This window comes from Emys orbicularis, chromosome 9, assembly GCF_028017835.1.
Source record: "Emys orbicularis isolate rEmyOrb1 chromosome 9, rEmyOrb1.hap1, whole genome shotgun sequence".
NCBI classification, from domain to species: domain Eukaryota; kingdom Metazoa; phylum Chordata; order Testudines; family Emydidae; genus Emys; species Emys orbicularis.
In genome coordinates this window covers 43021765-43042797 of record NC_088691.1, presented here as the reverse complement: position 1 = coordinate 43042797, position 21033 = coordinate 43021765, and the positions used below count along the sequence as shown (strand labels likewise).

Here is a 21033-nt window from a genome sequence, read left to right as displayed (position 1 = left end):
GTTGCAAGGGCTAGCCACCTGCGTACAATCACACCTGACCACCTGGGTAGGTACTTGGGCAGCTAGCCCAAGTTGTTGCCTGTCCCACCCCGGACACATTGCAAATTTATCCCATATCCCAGCTCCAATGTATATGTACCCTGAGTCTTCAGCTTCTATCTGCAGGGGAGTTAGCAATGATTTTCCCCCTCTTTGCTTCCTCAGTTGGAGCATATCCTCATACTGAGGCTAGTTTTACTGGCCAGGAATTTAACAAGCTTAACCAGATTACATCCCAAATACTGGGGAAAGAGGCACTTCTTTTGCCACTGTATGGAACCCAGCTAAGCCGGGTCATAAGGTCATGATGTCACCAGATACCCCCTTATATGATTGTTGTGCTAATGTGTTGCCATTATAGATCCTGGTTGAATTTGCACCAAAGAAACATCTGAGCAGCCAAATGGGTATGGGGGAGGGGGCAGTACTGAAACCAAACAACCAACCAAACAACCCACTCACCCACCCACCCTTTGGAAACCATACAGGAGTCCTGGAGCTGAAAGTATCGCTGCTGCTGTGTGAGCCAGGCCCCACACCATCATAGAAGCAGGCCCCCGGGCACATGCTCCTGACATCTGTTACTAACAACCTCTAGACACATGTAGAGAGTCCCTCCCCCATGTGGAAGCCCGTGTACTCCCAAGAGGTCAGGGCATCCCGGGAGTCCCCTGATTAGTGAGGCAACCTGGAGAATCCCATCCCATGTAGCAAGGAATCTAGAAGCCTGGAGAGTCCCAGCTGGAGTTCCCAGGGGCTTTTGGGGCTTCTAGGTTCTCCACTCCATGGCAGGGAGCCTGGAAGTGCTGAGGGCCCAGCACAAGATGGGGAGCCCTGCAGCCAGGTGCCTGGAAGCCTTGGCAATACTGGGAGCTCAAGCTGGGACTCTCAGACTTCTAGGTCCCTGCTCCATGGCAGGGGACTCTTCAGGCTTCCCCCCACTCCAAGGGCTCCTAGGTGGTCTGCAACTCCCTAGGGGCAGCCCAGAGCATCTCCCAGAGTTGGGGCAACCATATGCTGAATTTTGTTTGGAATAATTGAAGTGCAACATTTTGGGTTTTTCACAAGACATCTTCCAGGAATATCTGTTCCTAGGGAAACATAGAAATTTCTAGTTTTTGTTCTATTTGGAACAAAAGCCTTTTTGAAATGTAGAATTTCCCATGGAATAGAAATTCTGAATTCTGACCAGCTCCAATCAACATTCCCTTTACCTCAGCCCTCTCTGGGGCACACATTGCAGACAACCTGCCCCTTTTAACAGGGACCCACAATCCCTTATTTCCCTAATTCCCCACAAACACCCCCTCCCCAGTTCTGGGCACATGCCCTATTGCTCCCCTCCCGTTGGTCCGCATGGGACTGAAGCGCCCCGCTAGCAGGGTGGAGCAACTGGGCATCTGGAGGTAGAAATACTCGCACACTGATTCTCAGCTCTTACTGTCACCCTGCTCTGTGGGTGAAGGCTGCTCTGCACTGATCAGAGCCTTGCCTCACCTTTAGTGCTGCACACAGCCTACTGCTGCGGCTACCGCAGCAAAATGGTTTTGCTTACACTCTGGTGACATTTTGCTCCAAGTTCAGTCATTCCGTCTTCCCTGGGAGGTTATAACCTGCAGTTACTGTCAGTCGCGTGTCTCTGATTGCTAGGGCATTGCTCCAGCTCTGCTGCTGCACATGTACCTTCACTTCGAGCCCATCCACATGGGGGCATGACTCACTCCTCCTAAAGCCTTGCCATTCAATTTTGGCAGTGCAAGAGCCCCTGGAGTGGGAGAAACAGCCTTCTTCACACCGAGGATCCTCCCCGAGCCCTTCTCCCAGCCCCCAGCACAGGATGGGGACTACGCCAATGTCAGGGTGTGACCAGAGTGCTCTGTGCTACTAGTACTCTCTGCTTCCCAGGGCCCGCAAGCAGGCCACAGGAAGTAGAGTGGTAGCTACAGCAGCCCTGAGGCTGCTCTAAGTTACACTGGGAGTCAGGCAGGGACTGCGGAATATGGTGTCTGAAAGTCTTCCTGTGACTGTAAGAGCCTCCCTCTGCCAGAAGGCAAGGGACTCCCTGGTGTCTAGCAGTAAGCTGCAGCTGGCCTGAGCTGCTCAGTGTACCCCAACTCACTATTGCTATAATCTGTCTCTAAAATACCATCTATATCATAGGCTGCAATTCACACCGTCTCTCACAGATGAAAGGATGCCAACAAGTCTCTAAAAGGTGTCATGTAACATGTCATTGGAAAACTAATCACTCCTGGCTCATTAATGTTCTTGTGGGATGTATGTACGGTCAACCCACAACAGATTACACAGCTGTGCTGCAATTAATGACTAAAATGTGTTTAAAGCAGGCAGGTCATTGGGGAGTTGATAAACAGGTTCTTTCCAGACAAAGGAATAGGGGTCCAGCTTGTATGCTTCTCCCATGGAAATTGAGCAAGGTGGAACAAAAGACAAAGGAAAGCACATGTTCATTTCAGATAAACAAAGCCAAAAAAATGCAAGTGAAAGAAAGGCATCACTTAACGAACTCAGTGGGGGATGGGGACTGCACCCCCAAGAAGCCTGCCTGCCTCTGGAAGCAGGGTCAATGAACTTGGAGAAAGAGACTTCTCAAAGGTTTATTGGGCTCTACCGAGAGAGGCAGAGAACCCCTCCGTTATCCTCCACCCAAGGAGACCAGGAAAACCAGCACCTTGCACTCTGGGGAGCCTAAGAGCTACTCAGCCATGGCTAGAAAGGGAAGATTGGTGAGGAAACCACCTGGAACAAAGACTGTAGCTTGCTACGCTGGGGCTGAGCCATTAGAAAGTGTATTTTTACTTCTGTTTGTTTGTAACCCTTTCGATCCCTATCCCCTATACTTGAACTCACTTAAATCCACTCTCCATTGAATAAATGTTTGACTTCTTACCAAAGACAAGTCAGTGCTTTGATTGAACTGAAGTGACAGTCATGACTCATGATAACAAGCTGCTGTTTCTGTCTCATTAAAGGAGCAGCAAACCTAATTACTTCCAGGAGAGGCCTGGACAATGCAGGGAGACTGTCTGGCTGGGGGAAATCTGAGAGGGGGGGATGTTGGAGTCACTCTGCAAACAGGAACTGGGCAGAGGCAGTGTGACCTGTATGCATGTACACTGGCTGTTGGTATCTGGGCTGTAAGCCACTGCAGCATAGCATTTAAGTCATGCCATCTTTACTTCTGTGCTGCTGCTGCTGGTGGCTCTGCCTTCAGAGCTGGGATCCCGGCCAGCAGCTGCCACTCTCCAGCTCTGAAGGCAGCACCACCACAACCAGCAGCGCAGGAGTAAGGGTAGCAGTACCGCAACCCCCCCTACAATAACCTTGTGCCCCCCCCACGACTCCTTTATGGGTCAGGACCCCTAAAATTACAGAACTGTGAAATTTCAGATTTAAATAGCTGAAATCATGAAATTTACGATTTTTAAAATCTTATGGTCATGAAATTGACCAAAATGGACCGTGAATTTTGTTGGGTCCTAGCTATTGGGGTGGCAAAGGCCCGCTGACTATACTGGGTCCATTTGGACAGACTCTGACACCTGCATCCCCACTGAATCATCAATCCCAAGCACTCAAAAATCACGAGATTGGCTTAAAAATCAGGAGATTTCTAAACAATACTGACTATTCGTTTTCCTTTGCCTTCTGGTCTCTGAGCCTTTTGCCTGCATTCAGGTCACATTTTCCAGGTTTTCTTTGCAGCCACAAAGGCTAGAAACTTACCTACTTTAGCAAGATAGGAACTGCCTGACTGGATCAGACCTAGGATCCATATCATTCAGTATCCTGTCTCTGACGAGACCAACCACCTGCTGCTACGGAGGAAGGTGTAAGGACCCTCGAGTAAGCAGATGTGAGATAATCTGCCCCATGGAGCTCTCATTTTGATCCCTAATAGTAAGAGATTGGTTTAAACTCTGAAGCATGAGATTTAATTTTCCTTCCAAAACTTGTTGACATTAATTATGGTAACTCTTGATATTCCTGTTGTCCATATAAATGTTCACTTCTTTTTTAATCATGTTAAATTATGGCCTCAGTGACTTCCTGTGGCAGCGAGTTCCATAGTTTAATCACATATGTGAAAAAGTCTGTCCTTTTAGTGGTTTTTAATTTTCCATTCTTCATTTTCATTATTGTCCCCTTGGTCTGGTTTTGTAACACAGGCAAATTTCCCAACCTGCTATATCTAGACCAGTCAGTATTTTATATACTTTTATCATGTACCCTTTGATTCATTTCCTTTCTAAGGTAACAATCCCAATCTTTTCAGCCTCTCTTCAACTGAGAGTTTTTGATACACTTGATCTTAATTCTGCAAGCTTCTTATGGACACAGGGTGACCAATACTGCATGCAATATGCAAATGAGGCCACCCTATATAGAGGCATTCTAATATTCTGCGTATTACTCACCATCCCATCCCTTATGCATCCCAATATCTTGTTAGCTTTTTAATCTTTTTGGTTTAGACAATTTTAAGTGAAAACAGATTATTGAATAAATGTAAAATGCATAACTGCATAACTAAGGTAGTGGCATGAAGCCTTGGTTAATGAGGATTGTAAAACACACAGAAATCCTAACAGTCAGTGGCACAGCAGAGACTAAAACTCATGGTCTCTGGGTTTTAGCTCAGTACACCTTCCCCAGAGCTCCTGGGAAGGGGGAGGAGGAAGAAAAGATGACTGTCTCTCAAAAATGCATGGCATTTGGCAAGTTCTGTGGTAAATGAAAGACCTGGAGAGGAGTGAGCATCCTGTGACACCGGGCAGCCCTGTGAAGAGACAGAGAGCAGTTTCTCCCTTCTTGCTATGTTATTTACAAAGGCGTTACATTCAAGAATAAATGGAACAGGAGTATTGATCTCCAGATCAGAAGTGCAGCAGAACAGCAGAAGGCATAATGTTTCCTCTTAAAAAAGAGGAGGGGAAAAAAAGGCAAAAGAAGGCAACAGGGTCTTCTTAAATGTCAGATAAAATAAGCAGCAGGAAGATGTATCTGTCTTCTCCAGTATTGAGTTTAGCCCTGAGTAAACAGCCTGTACATCGAAGAAGATGCAAAAGACACTTATTGAAGATAAGGTCTATAAAAGGTGAAATTCAAGCCATCATTAAAAATCTTTGAAGTGTCGTAGAAGAATTAGCAGCCTGAGTCACCAGACCACCAGCTGGCTGGAATAAGCAGGCAGACACCATCGCAGGCATGGATGAAAGGTTGGAAAAGAAAAAAATTATTGACCAAAAAAAGCTGCAAAAGACAAAACAATGTGTCACTGAGAGAACAAAAAAGAAAGGAGCAGAAAACTCCTCTGTGCAGACTTATAGAGCCCATAATGCTGGTTCCTCCCACTCTGCACCAACAGCCTTCCCTAAAGGCTAAGAGCCTGATCCTACTCCCATTGAAATCACTGATCATTTTACCATTGACTTTTATGGGGTCTGGATCAGACCCTAGGGGCCTGATCTAACAAATACTTAAGCATATACATAACTTAAGCATATAAGTAGTGTCACTGACATCATCAATGCATACATTTTAAGGCCCAAAGGGACCATCACAGTCATCTAGTCTGACTTCCTGCATAACATAGGCCAAATCAATTCATCCAGTGATTCCTACATCAAGCCCATATCTGGTAGTTGAGCTAGAGTACCATATATTTTTTAGAAGGAGACAGTGAATCTTTATTCAAAGACTCCAAGGGATGGAGAATACACCACTTCCCTAGTGAAGTTGTTCCAATGGTTAAGTGCCTTAATGGTTAAAATATTATCTCTAGCCTGAATTTATCTAGTTTTAGCTTCCAGCTGTTGGATCTTCTTCTGCCTTTGTCTGCTAGATTGAAGAGCTCTCTTCTGTCAGAAATCTTCTCCCATTGTAACTACTTACAGACAAATTATCAAGTTGCCTCTGGACTTTTTGCTATGATAAACCAAATAGATTGAGGTTCTTTAGTCTCTCACTGTGAGGCTTGTCCAGATCTCAAATCTTTCTTGTGGTCCTTTTCTGAACCTTTCCAATTTTGCAACATCCTTTTTGAAGCGTGGACACCAGAACTGGACCCAGTATCCAGAATCGATCTCACCAGTGCTGCATATAGAGCTACTCCTGTTTGACATGCCCATATTTATAAAGCTAAGTTTCACATTAGCCCTCTTAGCCACTGCATTGCACTGGAGCTCATGGTTAGTTGGTTCTCCACCATGATCCCTGAGTCATTTTCAGAGTCACCACTTTCCAGGCACAGTCCCTCCTCCTGTAAGTGTGACCTACATTCCTTGTGCCTAGCTGTATGGCCTGAAATTTGACTGTATTGAAATGCAGGTTGTTTAAATGAGCCCACTTGACCAATCAGAATGTTAGGAGCTATGGCTGCTTAGCCGTGAGGTGGTTGGAGCACAGCTGAAGTGGGCGTAGAGAAGGGATGGGTGGAAAGTTGGACAGACAGGTTATTTCTGGTCTTAAAAATGCTTGTTACTGGCACAGATACTGAAACTGTGTGGAGAGGAAAGAGGAGCTCACAATACGGGACAGTTCATATAAATCTTAGTGGAGGCAGTAAGGGACTGACAATATGAGTTTTCAGTTATCTTACGACTGTCCCTTCCTGTGAGTTTTAACAATCAGTGTTGTAGGAATCATCCTGCTGAGAATGATGGTCCTCAGAACCGCAGGATTCTCACCCCCAGACTGCTTTCTTAGGCACAGAAGAAGAGAGAAATTGACAGACTGGATCCAGCCCAGTCTCCTGTCTCTAACAGGAAGGTGAATGAAACCCTGCAGAGGGCAGTTATGGGATCACCTGTCTATGGGAAAGCCTGGGTTCCTGTTTCTAAACTGGTAAACAACAGATATGCTGCTTGTTTGGCTGCTTAGGAAATCTGACGTGAGAGTGAAATGTCTGTAACATTCAGGCTGTCTTGTCAGTCGCTGGTCTAACTTAAATTGCTCATTTTTCTCTGAATAGTCATGGAACGCATGGCCCAGCTCTCCATGCTGCAGCTGCTGGTGTACCTCCTACCTCCCTGTAACAGTGACACCCTGTACCAGCTATTGCAGTTCCTGAACAAGGTGGCACAGCATGCCCAGGATTCCACACGTCCAGAGAGACAAAAGGTACTGGCTTCAAATGCTTGTGCACCCATACTGTATGTATCTTATTATATGGAGATATACCTATCTCATAGAACTGGAAGGGACCTTGAAAGGTCATTGAGTCCAGTCCCCTGCCTTCACAGCAGGACCAAGTACTGTCCCTGATAGATTTTTGCCCCAGATCCCTAAATGGCCCCCTCAAGAATTGAGCTCACAAAATTGGGTTTAGCAGGCTAATGCTCAAACCATTGAGCTATCCCTCTCCCCCAAGTGTCCAACCTGCAGCACCACTGCAGCACAGCTAGGGCCTGAGAAGGAGGCCTGGGACCTACAAGGAACAGACTGTGAACTGCCCTGACATCTTCTGTAGGGATGGTAACATAGGAGGGACAATGGCAGTTGCTTGCCAGTGATCTGTGCCTCTTTACTTTTCCAGTTTTTGCAGCATCAGAGTACAGTGTTCTAAAAGGATTTCCCATGTTTTCTGAATAGTGGCTTTGTGTTGTGATTGGATCCCATATAAGCTACATCCTTCCCACATTATGCCATGACCTCAAAAGGCATTACTCTTGTACTTCTATGCCTCTGGTTTCCTGCACTATATACTGGATGGCAATATATGTCAAAATTGAAGGACTCTGGTTAATTATTCTGCACCCAGCACTCTGCAGTCCTTCTTCTGCATGAGTCCTGTTCACATTGCTCAAGGACTAGGGGGTTTGAAAACAGTCAGTTTCAGGGATAGTTCTAAATGGTTAAGCTAAACATGGAAATCTGGACTCCCCCCATACTGAAAACAACCTGAGCCATCCCAGCTCCTCGGTGCTCCTCCAGCCATACCACCTTGTGCTGTGAGCCTGTCAGATCTAGCAAGCTAAATGAGGTTGGGTTAAAAATTCCCAGAAAAACCTACACAAAGTAGCATTTGGTGTTAGTGACTAGGCAGGAGCACCCTTCCTGCTGTGTCAGCACGGAGCCACTTGTCAGCACAGCATTGAGATAGCTGCAGGAGGTGCTTTATGCCAGATGAGATACACAACTGAAGTCCTGACCATCTGTGGTCATTTAAAGATCCCATGCAAGAATTGGGAAAGTATCCCTGGTATCCTGGCTAAATTTCCATTTAGAGGCTGTAGGCAAGATGAATTACCTGCAGCATACTTAAATTGCCTGTGCAGCTACAATTGAGCATAATACATATTATATGACTTCCTTGTCTACTTCCTTTCCTGAACTGTTCTATACTGTTTCTGTGTATTGTTTAACAACTGTCATGTTCCACCTCAGAGATGGCAGGTGACATTGTTCTTGTATATAGGCTGTAGAGCAGGGGTAGGCAACCTATGGCACGTGTGCCGAAGGTGGCACGCGAGCTGATTTTCAGTGGCACTCACACTGCCCGGGTCCTGGCCACCAGTCTGGGGGGGCTCTGCATTTTAATTTAATTTTAAATGAAGCTTCTTAAACATTTAAAAAACCTTATTTACTTTATATACAACAATAGTTTAGTTATATATTATAGACTTATAGAAAGAGACCTTCTAAAAACGTTAACATGTATTACTGGCACGCGAAACCTTTAATTAGAGTGAATAAATGAAGAGTCAGCACACCACTTCTGAAAGGTTGCCTACCCCTGCTGTAGAGTGTCTTGGGATGGAACGGACTATGGAAATGTTATTTGTTACTTTATTATTTGAGCTGTGAAACTGAGATCCCAGCATGGGTGGGACAGGTAGAAAGGTCGGACTGATGCTTATAGAAGGTGGGAGGGAGGGAGCTTTCAGACACTGCAAGCCAGCTCAGAAAATTCTCCTTGGCCTGGTTGCTGATCTAGTGGAAGCACAATGGCAGATAGAGTCTTTGCTCACAGGGTAGCAGAGACTAGAGTGGAGAAGGAGCATCTCACCGTGCTATGAACCAACCCTGTTCTTCTCCCGGGAAGTGGTACTCAGCAGCCTTCCTTTCGCCTCAGTCATGGGGCGAGGGAGAGCACCTGGAGCGAGTTGTGTTACTGGGTCGATATCTGACACTAATTTCTGTGTTTGGTTGTTAGATTCCTGGAAATAAAATGACAGCCTCAAATTTGGCTACAATTTTTGGCCCCAACCTGCTGCAAAGAGAGAAGCTTCTGGAGAGAGACCCCAGTGCCCATGCCGTGGAAATCGAAAACAGCGCTTCTATCATCCTCGTTCTCCAGAGTTTAATTGAGAACTATGAAGCCTTGTTCATGGTAGGGAAGGAGGCATTTACAATGAAATTTCTTAATCTTCCCCTCCTCTTTGCAGTCTCCTGTCATGGCAGTGGAGCGGTGCAGCGGCCACAGCCTGCCTTCTTAGTAGAGAGCTTTGTAACTGGCCTCAGAGACTTGATTTGTTCATTATGTAAGCGGGGGAATGGTCCCGCTATTGTGGGGAACTTTCCTGGCTTCTGCACTACCCCGGTGAAGTGGGCTAGCGGAAGGATCTGAGTCCTCACTCCCACTTCCTTTACCCAGAGGCCTCCCTGCCCTTGAGGACTCCCCTTCCACTCTCCTGTCTGGCAGAGTCCTCATAACTAGGGTGACCAGACAGCAAATGTGAAAAATCGGGACAGGGGTGGGGGGTAATAGGAGCCTATATAAGAAAAAGACCCAAAAATCAGGACTGTCCCTATAAAATCTGGACATCTGGTCACCCTACTTGTAACCCTGACAAGGCTGGGCCCAGGATTCCTGGGGGGCTCGACCCCCAACCCTGCTGTGGTCACCTAGGACAAGGACTAGGGTGTCCCCACTGCAGGGTGCTCTTTCCGCACTGGACACTTCCCTGACCCACTGATCATTTCATACTATTTGAAGCAAATACAAGTTATTTAATCAACAATTAATTTAAAAAAGAATAAGGAAAAATGGGAAAGATTAAAGGAAAACACATCACCCCGCTCTGTGGCAGGGAACATCACAAACAGTGTCTCTGGAATGTCAGGGCCGTTCACAGTCTGTTCCTTGTAAGTCCCAGGCCTCCTTCTCAGGCCCTCGCTGTGCTGCAGAGATGCTGCAGTTTGGACACACGCTCTGGTGGTGGCCACACACCTCCGGGCTTTGGGTGGTGGGACCCTTCTTCCCAGTGTCAGCCCCCCGTTGGGTTAAGCTCCCCCTCCCCGTCTGGCCTGCAAGGACCCTTGGCTGGGGGTGTCTTTCTGTGTTGGGCCCTTTGCCCAGGGTCCCTCCTTGACTGGCCCCAGTTGCTCACCGCACCCAGCTTCAGACTGCTCCAGCTCCAGCCCCAGCTCCACTGTTCTAGCTCCAGCTCCACTCGGCCTCAGCACTGATGCTGCTGCTCTGCCTCCAGCCCCCTGGGCTGCTTCTCTGGCCCCTCTGGCTCTGTGGCTGCAGCTCTGCCCCCAGCACAGGATCTGCTCTCCCTGGGCTGTGTCTCTGTCTATGTGGCTGCAACCCTGCTCCCAGCACAGGGTCTGCTCTGTGGGCTGCTTCTGTGACTCTGCTCCCAGCTCTAGGGTAAACAGATCACCACACTGAAATATCGGGATACGTTGGGGTGCCATCAGCCCCGCCCACAGTCCACCCCCGCTCCTCCCAGGCTCCGTCCCCACTTTGCCCCAGGTCCCGCCCCCTCCCCGCGCCCTTCCTCATCCCCCGGCCTGAAGCTGGCTTGCTGCGTCCCTCCTCAGTCCCCCACCCACTACTCACCTCCCCGCCCGCTCGCTCGCCCGCCGCTCGCCTCCTCACCGCCCCGCCTGCCACTCACCCCTACGGCGCCGACTTCCCCTCTGCCGGGTGGGTGCTCGCCCACCCCCCACCTCTTCCCGCCCCTGCACCGCCCTCGCCCCGCCCCCATTCCATCCCCTTCCCCCAAGTCCCCGCCCCTGCACTGCCTCTTCTCCGCCTCCTCCCCTGAGTGCACCGTGTCCCTGCTCCTCCCCCTGCCCTCCTGGAAAGTGCCAAGCGCCACCAAACAGCTGTTAGGCGGCGGGAAGCGCTGGAGGGAGAGAGGAGCGGGGATGCGGCGCACTGGGGAGGAGGGGGAGAAGGAGGCGAGGAGGGGGAGAAGGAGGCGAGGAGGGGGGGAGCTTGGCTGCAATTTTCCCCCGTGGGTGCTCCAGCCCCAGAGCACCCACAGGGTCAGTGTCTCCCTCCCACTCGCCTCCTTACCTGAATATCGGGACAAATGGCGTCCCGATCGTACGTTGATCGGGATGCGGGACAAAGGGTTAAATATCGGGACAGACATCTGGTCACCCTACCCAGGTCTGACCTGCTTCCTGGGCTGCTTTTCTGGCCCCTCTGGCTGGCACAGCCCTGTTCCCTAGGTCAGCTTAGGCCCCTGCTCTCTCCTTAGCTCGGACTCACTCTGTCTGACCCAGGCAATTCCAGCTCATGCAGAGGACGGGACCCACCCTGATTAGCCTGCCTGCCCTGTCAATCAGGCTGACCTAAAGCATTGGCCTCTCCCCATTCTGTTAGTATTGGGAGCTAGCCAACCAAAACACCCCCACTGAATGTTAGTAAGGGGAAAACAGTCCCCTTACACCTGTGTTGATATGAGTTGTGTGGTAGAGATTCATTCTGGGTCACATCGTGATTGGCTCTGGCAGGGGAATGTGGGGCAGAAGGTCGTACAAGGAACTCTCTCCCTCTTTCCCCTCCCCTCTCAGCTTCTGCAGATCATGCAACGGCCAATCACAGAGCAGGCCCTGTGACAGGAACTGCTCGCCTCTTACCTCTTTCTGAGACCAAGTCACCTGGATGCGGGAGAGGAGTGGCAGGGCCAAGGGTTCAGCCCCATTGCACTGCCCTGCCAAGCAGTGCCAGCTCCCTGGGAGAGGGACCTGCACTATCCTCATTCACAGATGGGCCAGAAGGGACCCTCTTGGCCATTAGTCTGAGCTCCTGCAGGCACAGGCCAGAGAGTCATCCCAGAATTTCTCCCTGTACACGCCCCACTGCAGAATTGGCCAGATCTGTTCTGGGGTTTGGTTTTTTTCACCTTCCTCTGAAGCATCAAACATTCTCCATAGCTGCAGATGGGACACCAGACAGGGCGGAGCAGTGCTCTGAGCTGGTACAGAGAATTCTCTTTCTAAGTGTTTGGCTGGTGTGCCTTGCTCGCATGCTCAGGGTCAAACTGATGGCCAGGTTTCTATTTGGGAAGAAATTTCCCCCCAGGTCAGAGAGACAGGGACCTTGTTTTTTCCCCACTTTCCTTTGCAATATGGGGTGCGGATCACCTACTGGGATCACCTGGGTATCTCTCACATTTGGGTGAAATTTGATAGCCTGTGATATACAGGAGGGCAGACTAGATGATCCAATGGTCCCTTCTGGCCTTAAATTCTATGAAAACTATGAAAATCGGCGAAGATCATTTCCAGGCTCTGCAAAGTGACATGAAATAACTTTGACGAAATGTTCCAGCTCAGTGAGAAAATCAGGACTGCTTTTGAAAGACAGAACAGATTCAGGCACAAAGAAAGAACTTATGATGGACTATTTCAGGACCAAGAAAGAGCTGACCCATGAGGACAGACAGGGTCAGAGGAAACTACCTAAAGGCTCAAAAGGAGATGACAACACAACTGTTGTAGCAACTAGCTTCTGCACATGTGCTTGTATCACCCGTCCAGTGATGCAAGTCAATAATACATGCGGAGCTGTCGCCTGCTCTCTAGCTTACTCACACCTATTCCAAAGGCATTCCACCTCTGCATAGGGACAGGGAAAACAATCGGCATCTCTAAGACATGCAGCCCTATGTGTTTGGGTTTGTATAATAAAGTATATTCAGAAAATATATTTCTGGGTGAAGAGGACATCAATCATACGAAGGCATTATGGAAAGTAGCAAAATCATATGGAGTTCCAGATAAGATAATTGCAATTATAAATGTTAGGTACAAAGAGTCCTGTAGTGTTGTAAGAATTAAGAAGCTGGTTTAAGTCAAAGTTTGGTGTAAGACAAGGGGGCATGGAATCACCACTGCTTTTCATCATGTTCTTTTCATCATGTTCAGTAAGAATGTTAGATGAGTGGGAGGGTGTGACATTGGAGGATCTAGAATTAAGCTCCTTTGCTTATCCAGATGACATTGTACAACTGGCAGACACCTTTGAATTAATGATAATACTCTTTGCTCCCTTGGAAAATTGTTTTAGTCCTTGTGGACGTACAATAAATGCCAAGAAGATGAAGTGGTTGTATCTTGGAAAAAGGGTAATAGATAAAGTGTTGAAAGGTAGCAGTGGTGATGTCGCAGAACAAGTAGAATGCTATGTGTATCGAGGAAGCTTGGTCACTCCACCAAGGGTTCCATCAAGGATGAAGTTAAAAGGCAATGTGCCTTAGCTACAAGTGCTGAACTGATGAAATTTATGGATTGATGAAAACATTCTGTTTGGTTCCAAAGTGAAAATGTATCAAACCAGTGTGCTAACAGGGTTACTCACTGGTCTGGAAGCAGCATCATTAAATAAAACAGACATCAGAAAGCTGGATGCAGTCAAGATGAGTTCTTTGAAAGATGGCGGGTGTAAATTGGAACAATTTAAAGACAAATGAAGAAGTTAGAAGGAGAGTAGGAAGTGAAATCAAGGTACTGGATTGGCTACAATTGACAAAATTATGATGGTGAGGACACTGCAGAAGACAAACAAATGAAAGGATGACAAAGAAAATAATCCAAGCACAACCAAGGTCAGTTCAACCTAAAGGCTGGCCACTGACTAGATGATGAAACATGGTATGCAGGGACATGACCAGGCTAGGCAGGGGAAAGGTATCTATATAGCAAAAGTATGAGCCCACCCCTCAGTTTCCTCCTCTTAAACATCAAATCAAGGGGAAAATGTAAAAAAGGTTGCATCTAATACATAAGGAAAAACCCACAATAACACAACAAGCAATGAGCTGTAATAGCAACTGGAGGTAACTTGTACCTGTACCTCAGTGATCAGTATGCTCCATCCCCAGTTCCTGAGTGCACACAGTGTTTCTAATTGGGCTGCATGCCAAATGCAGGCTCTGCCAGTTAGAAATAAGTCTTAGGGGACATGGCTTGTCTTTTTGCTGCTCATCAAGTGTGGTTGGCTCCTGACTCCAACTCACCTTTGTTTTAACACATATGATGCAATAGGAAGATGTATCAATCACCACGTGAGTCCCTGAACTGTTACAGCTCAGCCATCTCCACTTGACTTTCAGCATCCCACACTAGCTGTGCATATAAGTGAATCTGCAGCGCCACAGGGTATGTAATCTGGGAATGGCTTCATGGGCCATGGCAGAAACAGCGATGAAGACCCCATTAATATTGTGCTATGGGAAAACAGTTCCAGTCTCAGCCCATTTTTAATAATTCTGGTATCATGCACTTGGTCTCGTACTCTATGTACATGTTCAGGAACCTGCTGTGATGATTCATTGAGGCCTGCGTCACTAAATAGTACCCTTCTTGGCCATGTACTCCTGGGTTTGTCTCTTTGCAGGCACAGAAAGGGCACATGAGTTCAGTCTCTAGTGCAATACAGATTGGGAAGCCCAGTTATTTAAACCCCTCAAAGACTTTTATTGGCCTTCCATGATTTCATGATTTTGGGCTACTTCTATGTAATGCCATGCAACTAGAGCTGAGCAAATTGATTTTTTTTTGGCTCAGGAGGCCAAACCAAATAATCCTGAAAATATTTCAGTTTGGTTCAAACAAAAACTGCCTTTATTTTTGGTTTCTCTCACTGAAATGAGAAAACTGAAAAAAAAAATCATTTCAGTTTGAACAAAACATTTTGTTTGACTCCAAACAATTTTTTCTTCATTTTTTGTTTTGTTTTTGTTTTTTACAAAATAAATTAAATTTCTAAACAAAATTGTGTTTTTATATTGTAAGTCCAAACATTTCATTTCAAAATGGCTGAAATGAAATGTTTGACTTTTTTGAAAAATTTTTCCATTTTTTTACTGCTCGAAACTATTTGCTGAATTCGATCTGAATTTACTAGCCTCCATCCAGCTCTAAATGCAAATTTCCATGACAGCAGCACCCAGGAGGACCTGTCTGGGGAAGCGAGTTTCCACAGCTCAGTCCTTCCAGTTGTGGTCAGGGGCAGATGCCCTAAGCAGTGCATCACTGCCTCAGTGACTACCATCCTGGAGTGCGGTACAAAATAAACTGCTCCATGAGGAGGTGTGGGGGTGGAGTTGCAACAATAACTCCCTTCACTGCTGCTCTCACTCTCTGGCTCTCCACAAGTCCTGCAGCAATCTCCTCCGCCACCATGCTGCAGAACCACAGATACCTGGCGATGACTTCAAAGCCCCAGCAAGAATCTCTCTGGGTGACAAGGCATGCAAGTTGAGCCATCTTCCTGGCCTTTATTTTGAGACAAAGACTGAGAAATTATACCTATTGCTAGGGCCTTATGTGAGTGTCCTATGGACTTATGGGAGTTTGACATCTTCTCCCACAATTCCACATGGGCTCCCAGAAGGCCTTTTGAAATCTCCCAGAAGCCACGGCTTCAGGAAGATGTGCTGGAAAGTGCAACCACAACAATAGAGTTAGTTTGGGCCCATGGTGCTCTGGGACCACACTGGTCAGTCCTAGTAGTTCAGTGATCAATTCTTTACCATCCACTTTGCCCATTGTCTAGGAATCCCTGCAGAGTAAGCTCCCAGTTTGACAACGCAGCCTTGTTCTCTGCTCAGACTCACTAGGAAAAGTGTGAAGTAATATATCCATGTAAAGTCAGTGCATTGTGTTTGTGGGTAAACAGCACAAGTCTTTAGGCCTTGCATCAAACCCTTGTGTGTTTGGAGGGTAGTGGCTTAGTTGTTTCTGCTTGTTTTTCCTCTGAGAGGAGCAGGTGCCATATTTACCTGTCTCTGTGACTCTTGCAGGTGTCTTCAGAGGTGCAGCATGACATCCTAAGGAGGCTGTTTCAGACAGAGCCTGATGTCATTGACTATCTCTTACGCAGGAAGTTCAACACCACTCTGTAAGTCCTTGTCAAGAAAGAATTTGAAGTGCTGCTGCTGGGGTGCCTGGGCCATTAGCTTTGCAGAAACCAAGCTTTTTGCAGAATGGCAGCAAATTCACAACATCAGTGACAATTTTGCAAATTATTCCTTCTGTTCTCTTTCCTGCCTCCCTCACTCTCTCCCTCCTCCCCAACAGCCCTTTCTGTCCCCTCCCTCTGAATTCCCAGTCTTTTGTCCCCCAGGCTCCTCCTTCTCGCCAAAACATTCCCTACCCCTACTGCTTCCTGTCCCCCTCAAACAGCACATTCCCCCTCCATCGTCCCCAGGCCATTCCCTCCTTCCTGCCCTAAAAGCTGCCCTCTTCATCCCCCCACAAAAATTCCTCCCATCTTCTGTTTGCTCCCCCTCCCAAATATTCCTCTGCTCCCAATGTCTCTCTGAGGCATGCACCTACAGTGCCCCCCTCACTCAGCCCTCCTGACTCCATTCCTCTCAAGGTACATCTACACTGCAATAAAACATCTGTGGCTGGCCATGTCAGCTGACTTAGGCTTGCGGAGCTCGGGCTGCGGGGCTATAAAACTGCAGTATAGATGTCTGAGCATGGGCTGGAGCCCAGGCTCTGGTACCCATTCCCTCTCCAACTCCTTCCACAAACCCATTCCAAACTACCTTCCTGGATGTTGTCTGTTCCTGCATGCATGCACCTGTTACTGTCTGCCTATGCCTACGTGCGTGTGCACCTGACAGTGTCTATGTGCACCTGTGTGAAGCATGCTTGTGCCTGTGAGTTTGGCTGTGTATGCATACGTAGACTGTGTTTGTGCCTGTATTTGTGTATGTGCGGGCATCTGTGACTCTGTGTATACATTCATAGATTTCTAGATTCCAAGGCCAGAAGGGACCACTGTGATCATCTAGTCTGACCGCCTGGATAACATAGGCCAGAGAACTTCTCCCAGATTATTCCTAGAAAAACATCCAAACTTAATTTAAAAATTGCCAGTGATAGAGAATCAACCATGACCATTGTTAAATTGTTCCAATGGTTAATTTCTCTCGCCATTAAAAATGTATGCTTTATTTCCAGTCTGAATTTGTCTAACTTTAACTTCCAGGCATTGGATTGTGTTTTACCTTTCTGTACTAGATTGGACAGCCCATTATTAAATATTTGTTCCTTGTGTAAATACTTACAGACTGTGATCAAGTCACTCTTTAACCTTCTCTTTGTTAAACTAAATAGATTGAACTCCTTGAGACTATTACTATAAGGTATGTTTGCTTAATCATTCTTGTGGCTTTTGTCTGACCCCTCTCCAATTTATCAACATCCATCTTGAATTGTCAGTACCAGAACTGGACACAGGATTCCAGCATCGACCGGCCGCACCAGTGCTAATTAGGAGGTAAAATAACCTCTCTGCTCCTACTCAAGATTCCCCTGTTTATGCATCCCAGGATCGCATTAGCCCTTTTGGTCACAGCATAGCACTAGGAGCTCATGTTCAGCTGATTATGCACCACGACCCCCCAAATCTTTTTCAGAGTCATTGCTTCCCAGGATAGAATCCCCCATCACGTAGAGATGCCTACAATCTTTGTGTAGATGGATACACTTACATTTAGCTGTTTTAGAACACACATTGTTTGCTTCTGCCCATCTTACTAAGTGATCCAGATCGCTCTGTGTCAGTGACCTGTCCTCTTCATTATTTACCACCCACCCCAATCTTTGTGCCATTTGGAAATTTTATCAGTGATGATTTTATGTTATCTTCCAGGGCATTAATAAAAATGTTAAATAGCGTAGGGCCAGGAACTGATCTCTGCAGGACCCCACCTGTAACACACCCGCTCGATGACGATTCCTTGTTTACAATTCATTTTGAGACCTATCAATTAGCTAGCTTTTAATCCATTTAATTTGTGTCGAGTTAATTTGATATTGTTTTAGTTTTTTAATCAAAATGTCATATGGTAGAAATCAAATGCCTTACAGAAGTCTAAGTATATTAACTCTTACCTTTACCATTCAAATTTGTAATTTTCATCAAAAAAAGATATCACCTTAGTTTGACAGGATCTATTTTCCATAAATCCATGTTGATTGGCATTAATTATAGTACCCTCCTTGAATTCTTTATTAATCAAGTCCCACATCAGCTGCTCCATTGTCTTGCCTGGGATCGATGTCAGGCTGACAGGCCTATAATTACCCAGCTCATCCCATTTACCCATGCACCAGTGCCTGTGTCTGCTTGTGTCTATGTGTTGTGAGACTCATAGGCCAGTTAGCTCAGGTATTTTTAGGTTGACAGGCTGCTATCCACCCAGGGCCTCAAAGATTCTCAACCCGTATGGCTTACTAAAAGAAATGTGACTGCATCAATTTTATACACTTTATTAAAATGCTTAAACTAAAATCAGACCAAGAAAACATATCACCAAACCTAAGCTATTATTAATAAATATTAAATTAACTTAAAAATAAAGCAGCTATCAAATCATGATCAATTCAACAACCCAAACAAGTTAGTCTCTATATTGGATTGGTGTGCAAGCATCAAATTAGTTAAATCATCACATTAATAACAAAAACAATCAATGCTTATAAAGTCGACAAAAGAATCTGAGAGATGGCTGTCCACTTGGTTATAAATTCCAACTAAAGAATTTCACCAATGTCAATGAAATCTATAACTTAAAGCTGGTTCAGCCTCTTAATATTGAAACCAAATTATTATCTAATGTCCAAACCACAACTTCAAAGCCAATTATAAGGATTCGTTTTTAGACTTAAGTTCTCCCCTCCATACCCCCCCCCCCACTTCTCCCAAAATGTTATAATACAGACTTTAGCAGCATACTTGTGAAAAGCAGAAGTTTGACGATTATTTACCAGAAATTACAGATGACCACCTCAAGTTTCTCAGGACCTTTCGACACAGAACACACTTTCATGAGCGTGTTTGTGAGACAATATTTAGGGCTGTTGAAAGCTGGGAACTTTTCTTTCTGGGGTTTTCCCTGTGTGGGCTTTATGGGTGATTAAACACAGGCATACAGTCACATGTCCACCTTCACACTCTAAAAATAAAGAAAATTAAAATGCTGGGATGTCTCCCAGTTAATAAGAAACAAAAGATTTTTTTTTTTAAAGAAAAGAAAAATAAGATTGATCACTGGGGTTCCAAACCTCCAGCTCTCACTGTCTTCTGGAATCTCCTAGAGCAGGAGCTGAAGCTGCAGTCAAGGAGCCAGAGAGTGATGATCTGCTGGCTGAGTGCTCCTGGCTAGTAGGCCTTCTTCGGAGTACGGAGGCTGATCCAAGGCTGGCGTTGCCTGGCTGTTGATGCCATAACTTCCTCTCCCCAAGGAGGCCAGTCATGGATGTTCAGCAAGGTTAGCCTGCTTTTAGGGAGCTTGTTGACTGGAAAGGTAATGCTCCTTGGACTTCCCTTGGTTCTTCTGGTATATAAATTCCGCTTGCTGCACCTCTCCTTCTGGTCTTCGGACAAACCAGAAGCAAGGCCCAGTTTGACACCATGTGAGCTGGTCTAGTCAAGTTTGAATTAGGACAGCGTTAGCAAGCATCAATTGGGAAAGTCCAACTTAGCCAGCAATCTAAAAAATATCTGGTGGTTGCTTATCACAGAGACTGTTGGTCTCAGACTCTCCCGAAATACTGAAAATTCAGACAGGTGAGACAACTTTTGATTTTATTGAGTGAAAGTTCAATATACAAACATTTATAAAAATAGCTAACAGGAAAACCCTAGCAACAGAACCAGTCGCTGAACAATAAATTAATTCATCAGCAAAATTAAAATGAATTCATACTTAAGATAAATTTAGTCATCTACAGTTTCTTCTCCGTTATTCTAAAAAACAGACAAATGCTCTGATTCTTCTTGCAAACAAGGCAATGACAGGAAAGTGTCTATTTTGGAACTGGTCTCTAGGTCAAACAGCTTGTCATCTGAAATCTATATAGTGACAGAAACAAGAATAGCTCATCAAGATGAAATCCATTTTAAATATGTGTATTTTATATAAAGTCTGTATGCCTATACAAGCTATTCTCCTTGCAGTATACATGCAGCGGGGCCTGTGTGTTTGCCTAGGCCTGTGTCTGCCTCTCAGTTTGTGTGTGTGTGTATGCACGCACGTGTGTCAGCACTGCATGCGCACGTCTGGCTCTGTATTTGTGTATGCATATGTCTTTGGGTGTATTTGTCTGTAGTCATCGCTGCCGCCTTGCTGGTTAAAGTGGGGGTGCTTGGTGGGTGAGCCCGACCCCTGGACCGCGGTGGGATGGAGTGGGAAAGTTCAATGGTCCAAAAAGTGCTGACCAGCACCACAACATCAAAGATAAAAACAGTCAAGCAGGCTAGCCAGTAAGGGGTAGCAGCAAGCTTTGCCAGTGCCCCATACGAGCTGTGCCATCTGACTGAGCCTGCCCAGTTGGAGGAGACAGCCCACTGCTTGGAGCCACTCCTGACAGCCTTTCTGAAACTTGCTTGAAGGTCAGAGTGGTTTGAAAGGTCACCCACAGTTTCTCTTTTCTCCTAGAAGCACAGACAGTGATACATCTACAGAGAAGCATCCTCGCTCCCTACTGGCCAGCCAAAACTGCATGCTGGCAAGCGATCAGGTTTCCTCGCATCTGTACAGCCACGTCTCATTCCTAAACCTGCATATTGAGAATAGGCAGACCCAGGGCAGCCCAAGCTCCAACCTCACTTTTAATACATACCAAACGGGGCAACTTGTCCACCACAAAAAGAGAGACTTGGGCACCCAGGAAAGAGTAGGGACATCTTGGGAAGCATAAATCTCTGAGGGGACTTCTCCATTCGCAGTTATCAGCCTTCTAATTCATATCAGTGCAGCTCCC

The 21033-nt window shown here is 46.3% G+C and overlaps 1 protein-coding gene across 1 annotated transcript in view; it reads left to right on the top strand.

Moving 5' to 3' along the window:
• ARHGAP36 (Rho GTPase activating protein 36) overlaps positions 1-16154 on the top strand; it is a 35816-nt gene extending 19662 nt beyond the window's left edge. The window contains exons 7-9 of the mRNA XM_065411382.1: positions 7034-7182; positions 9218-9394; positions 16053-16154. Of these exons, the coding sequence (XP_065267454.1) occupies positions 7034-7182; positions 9218-9394; positions 16053-16154 (428 nt within the window). The remainder of the gene's footprint in view (positions 1-7033; positions 7183-9217; positions 9395-16052) is intronic.
• Positions 16155-21033: the final 4879 nt, after the last annotated feature.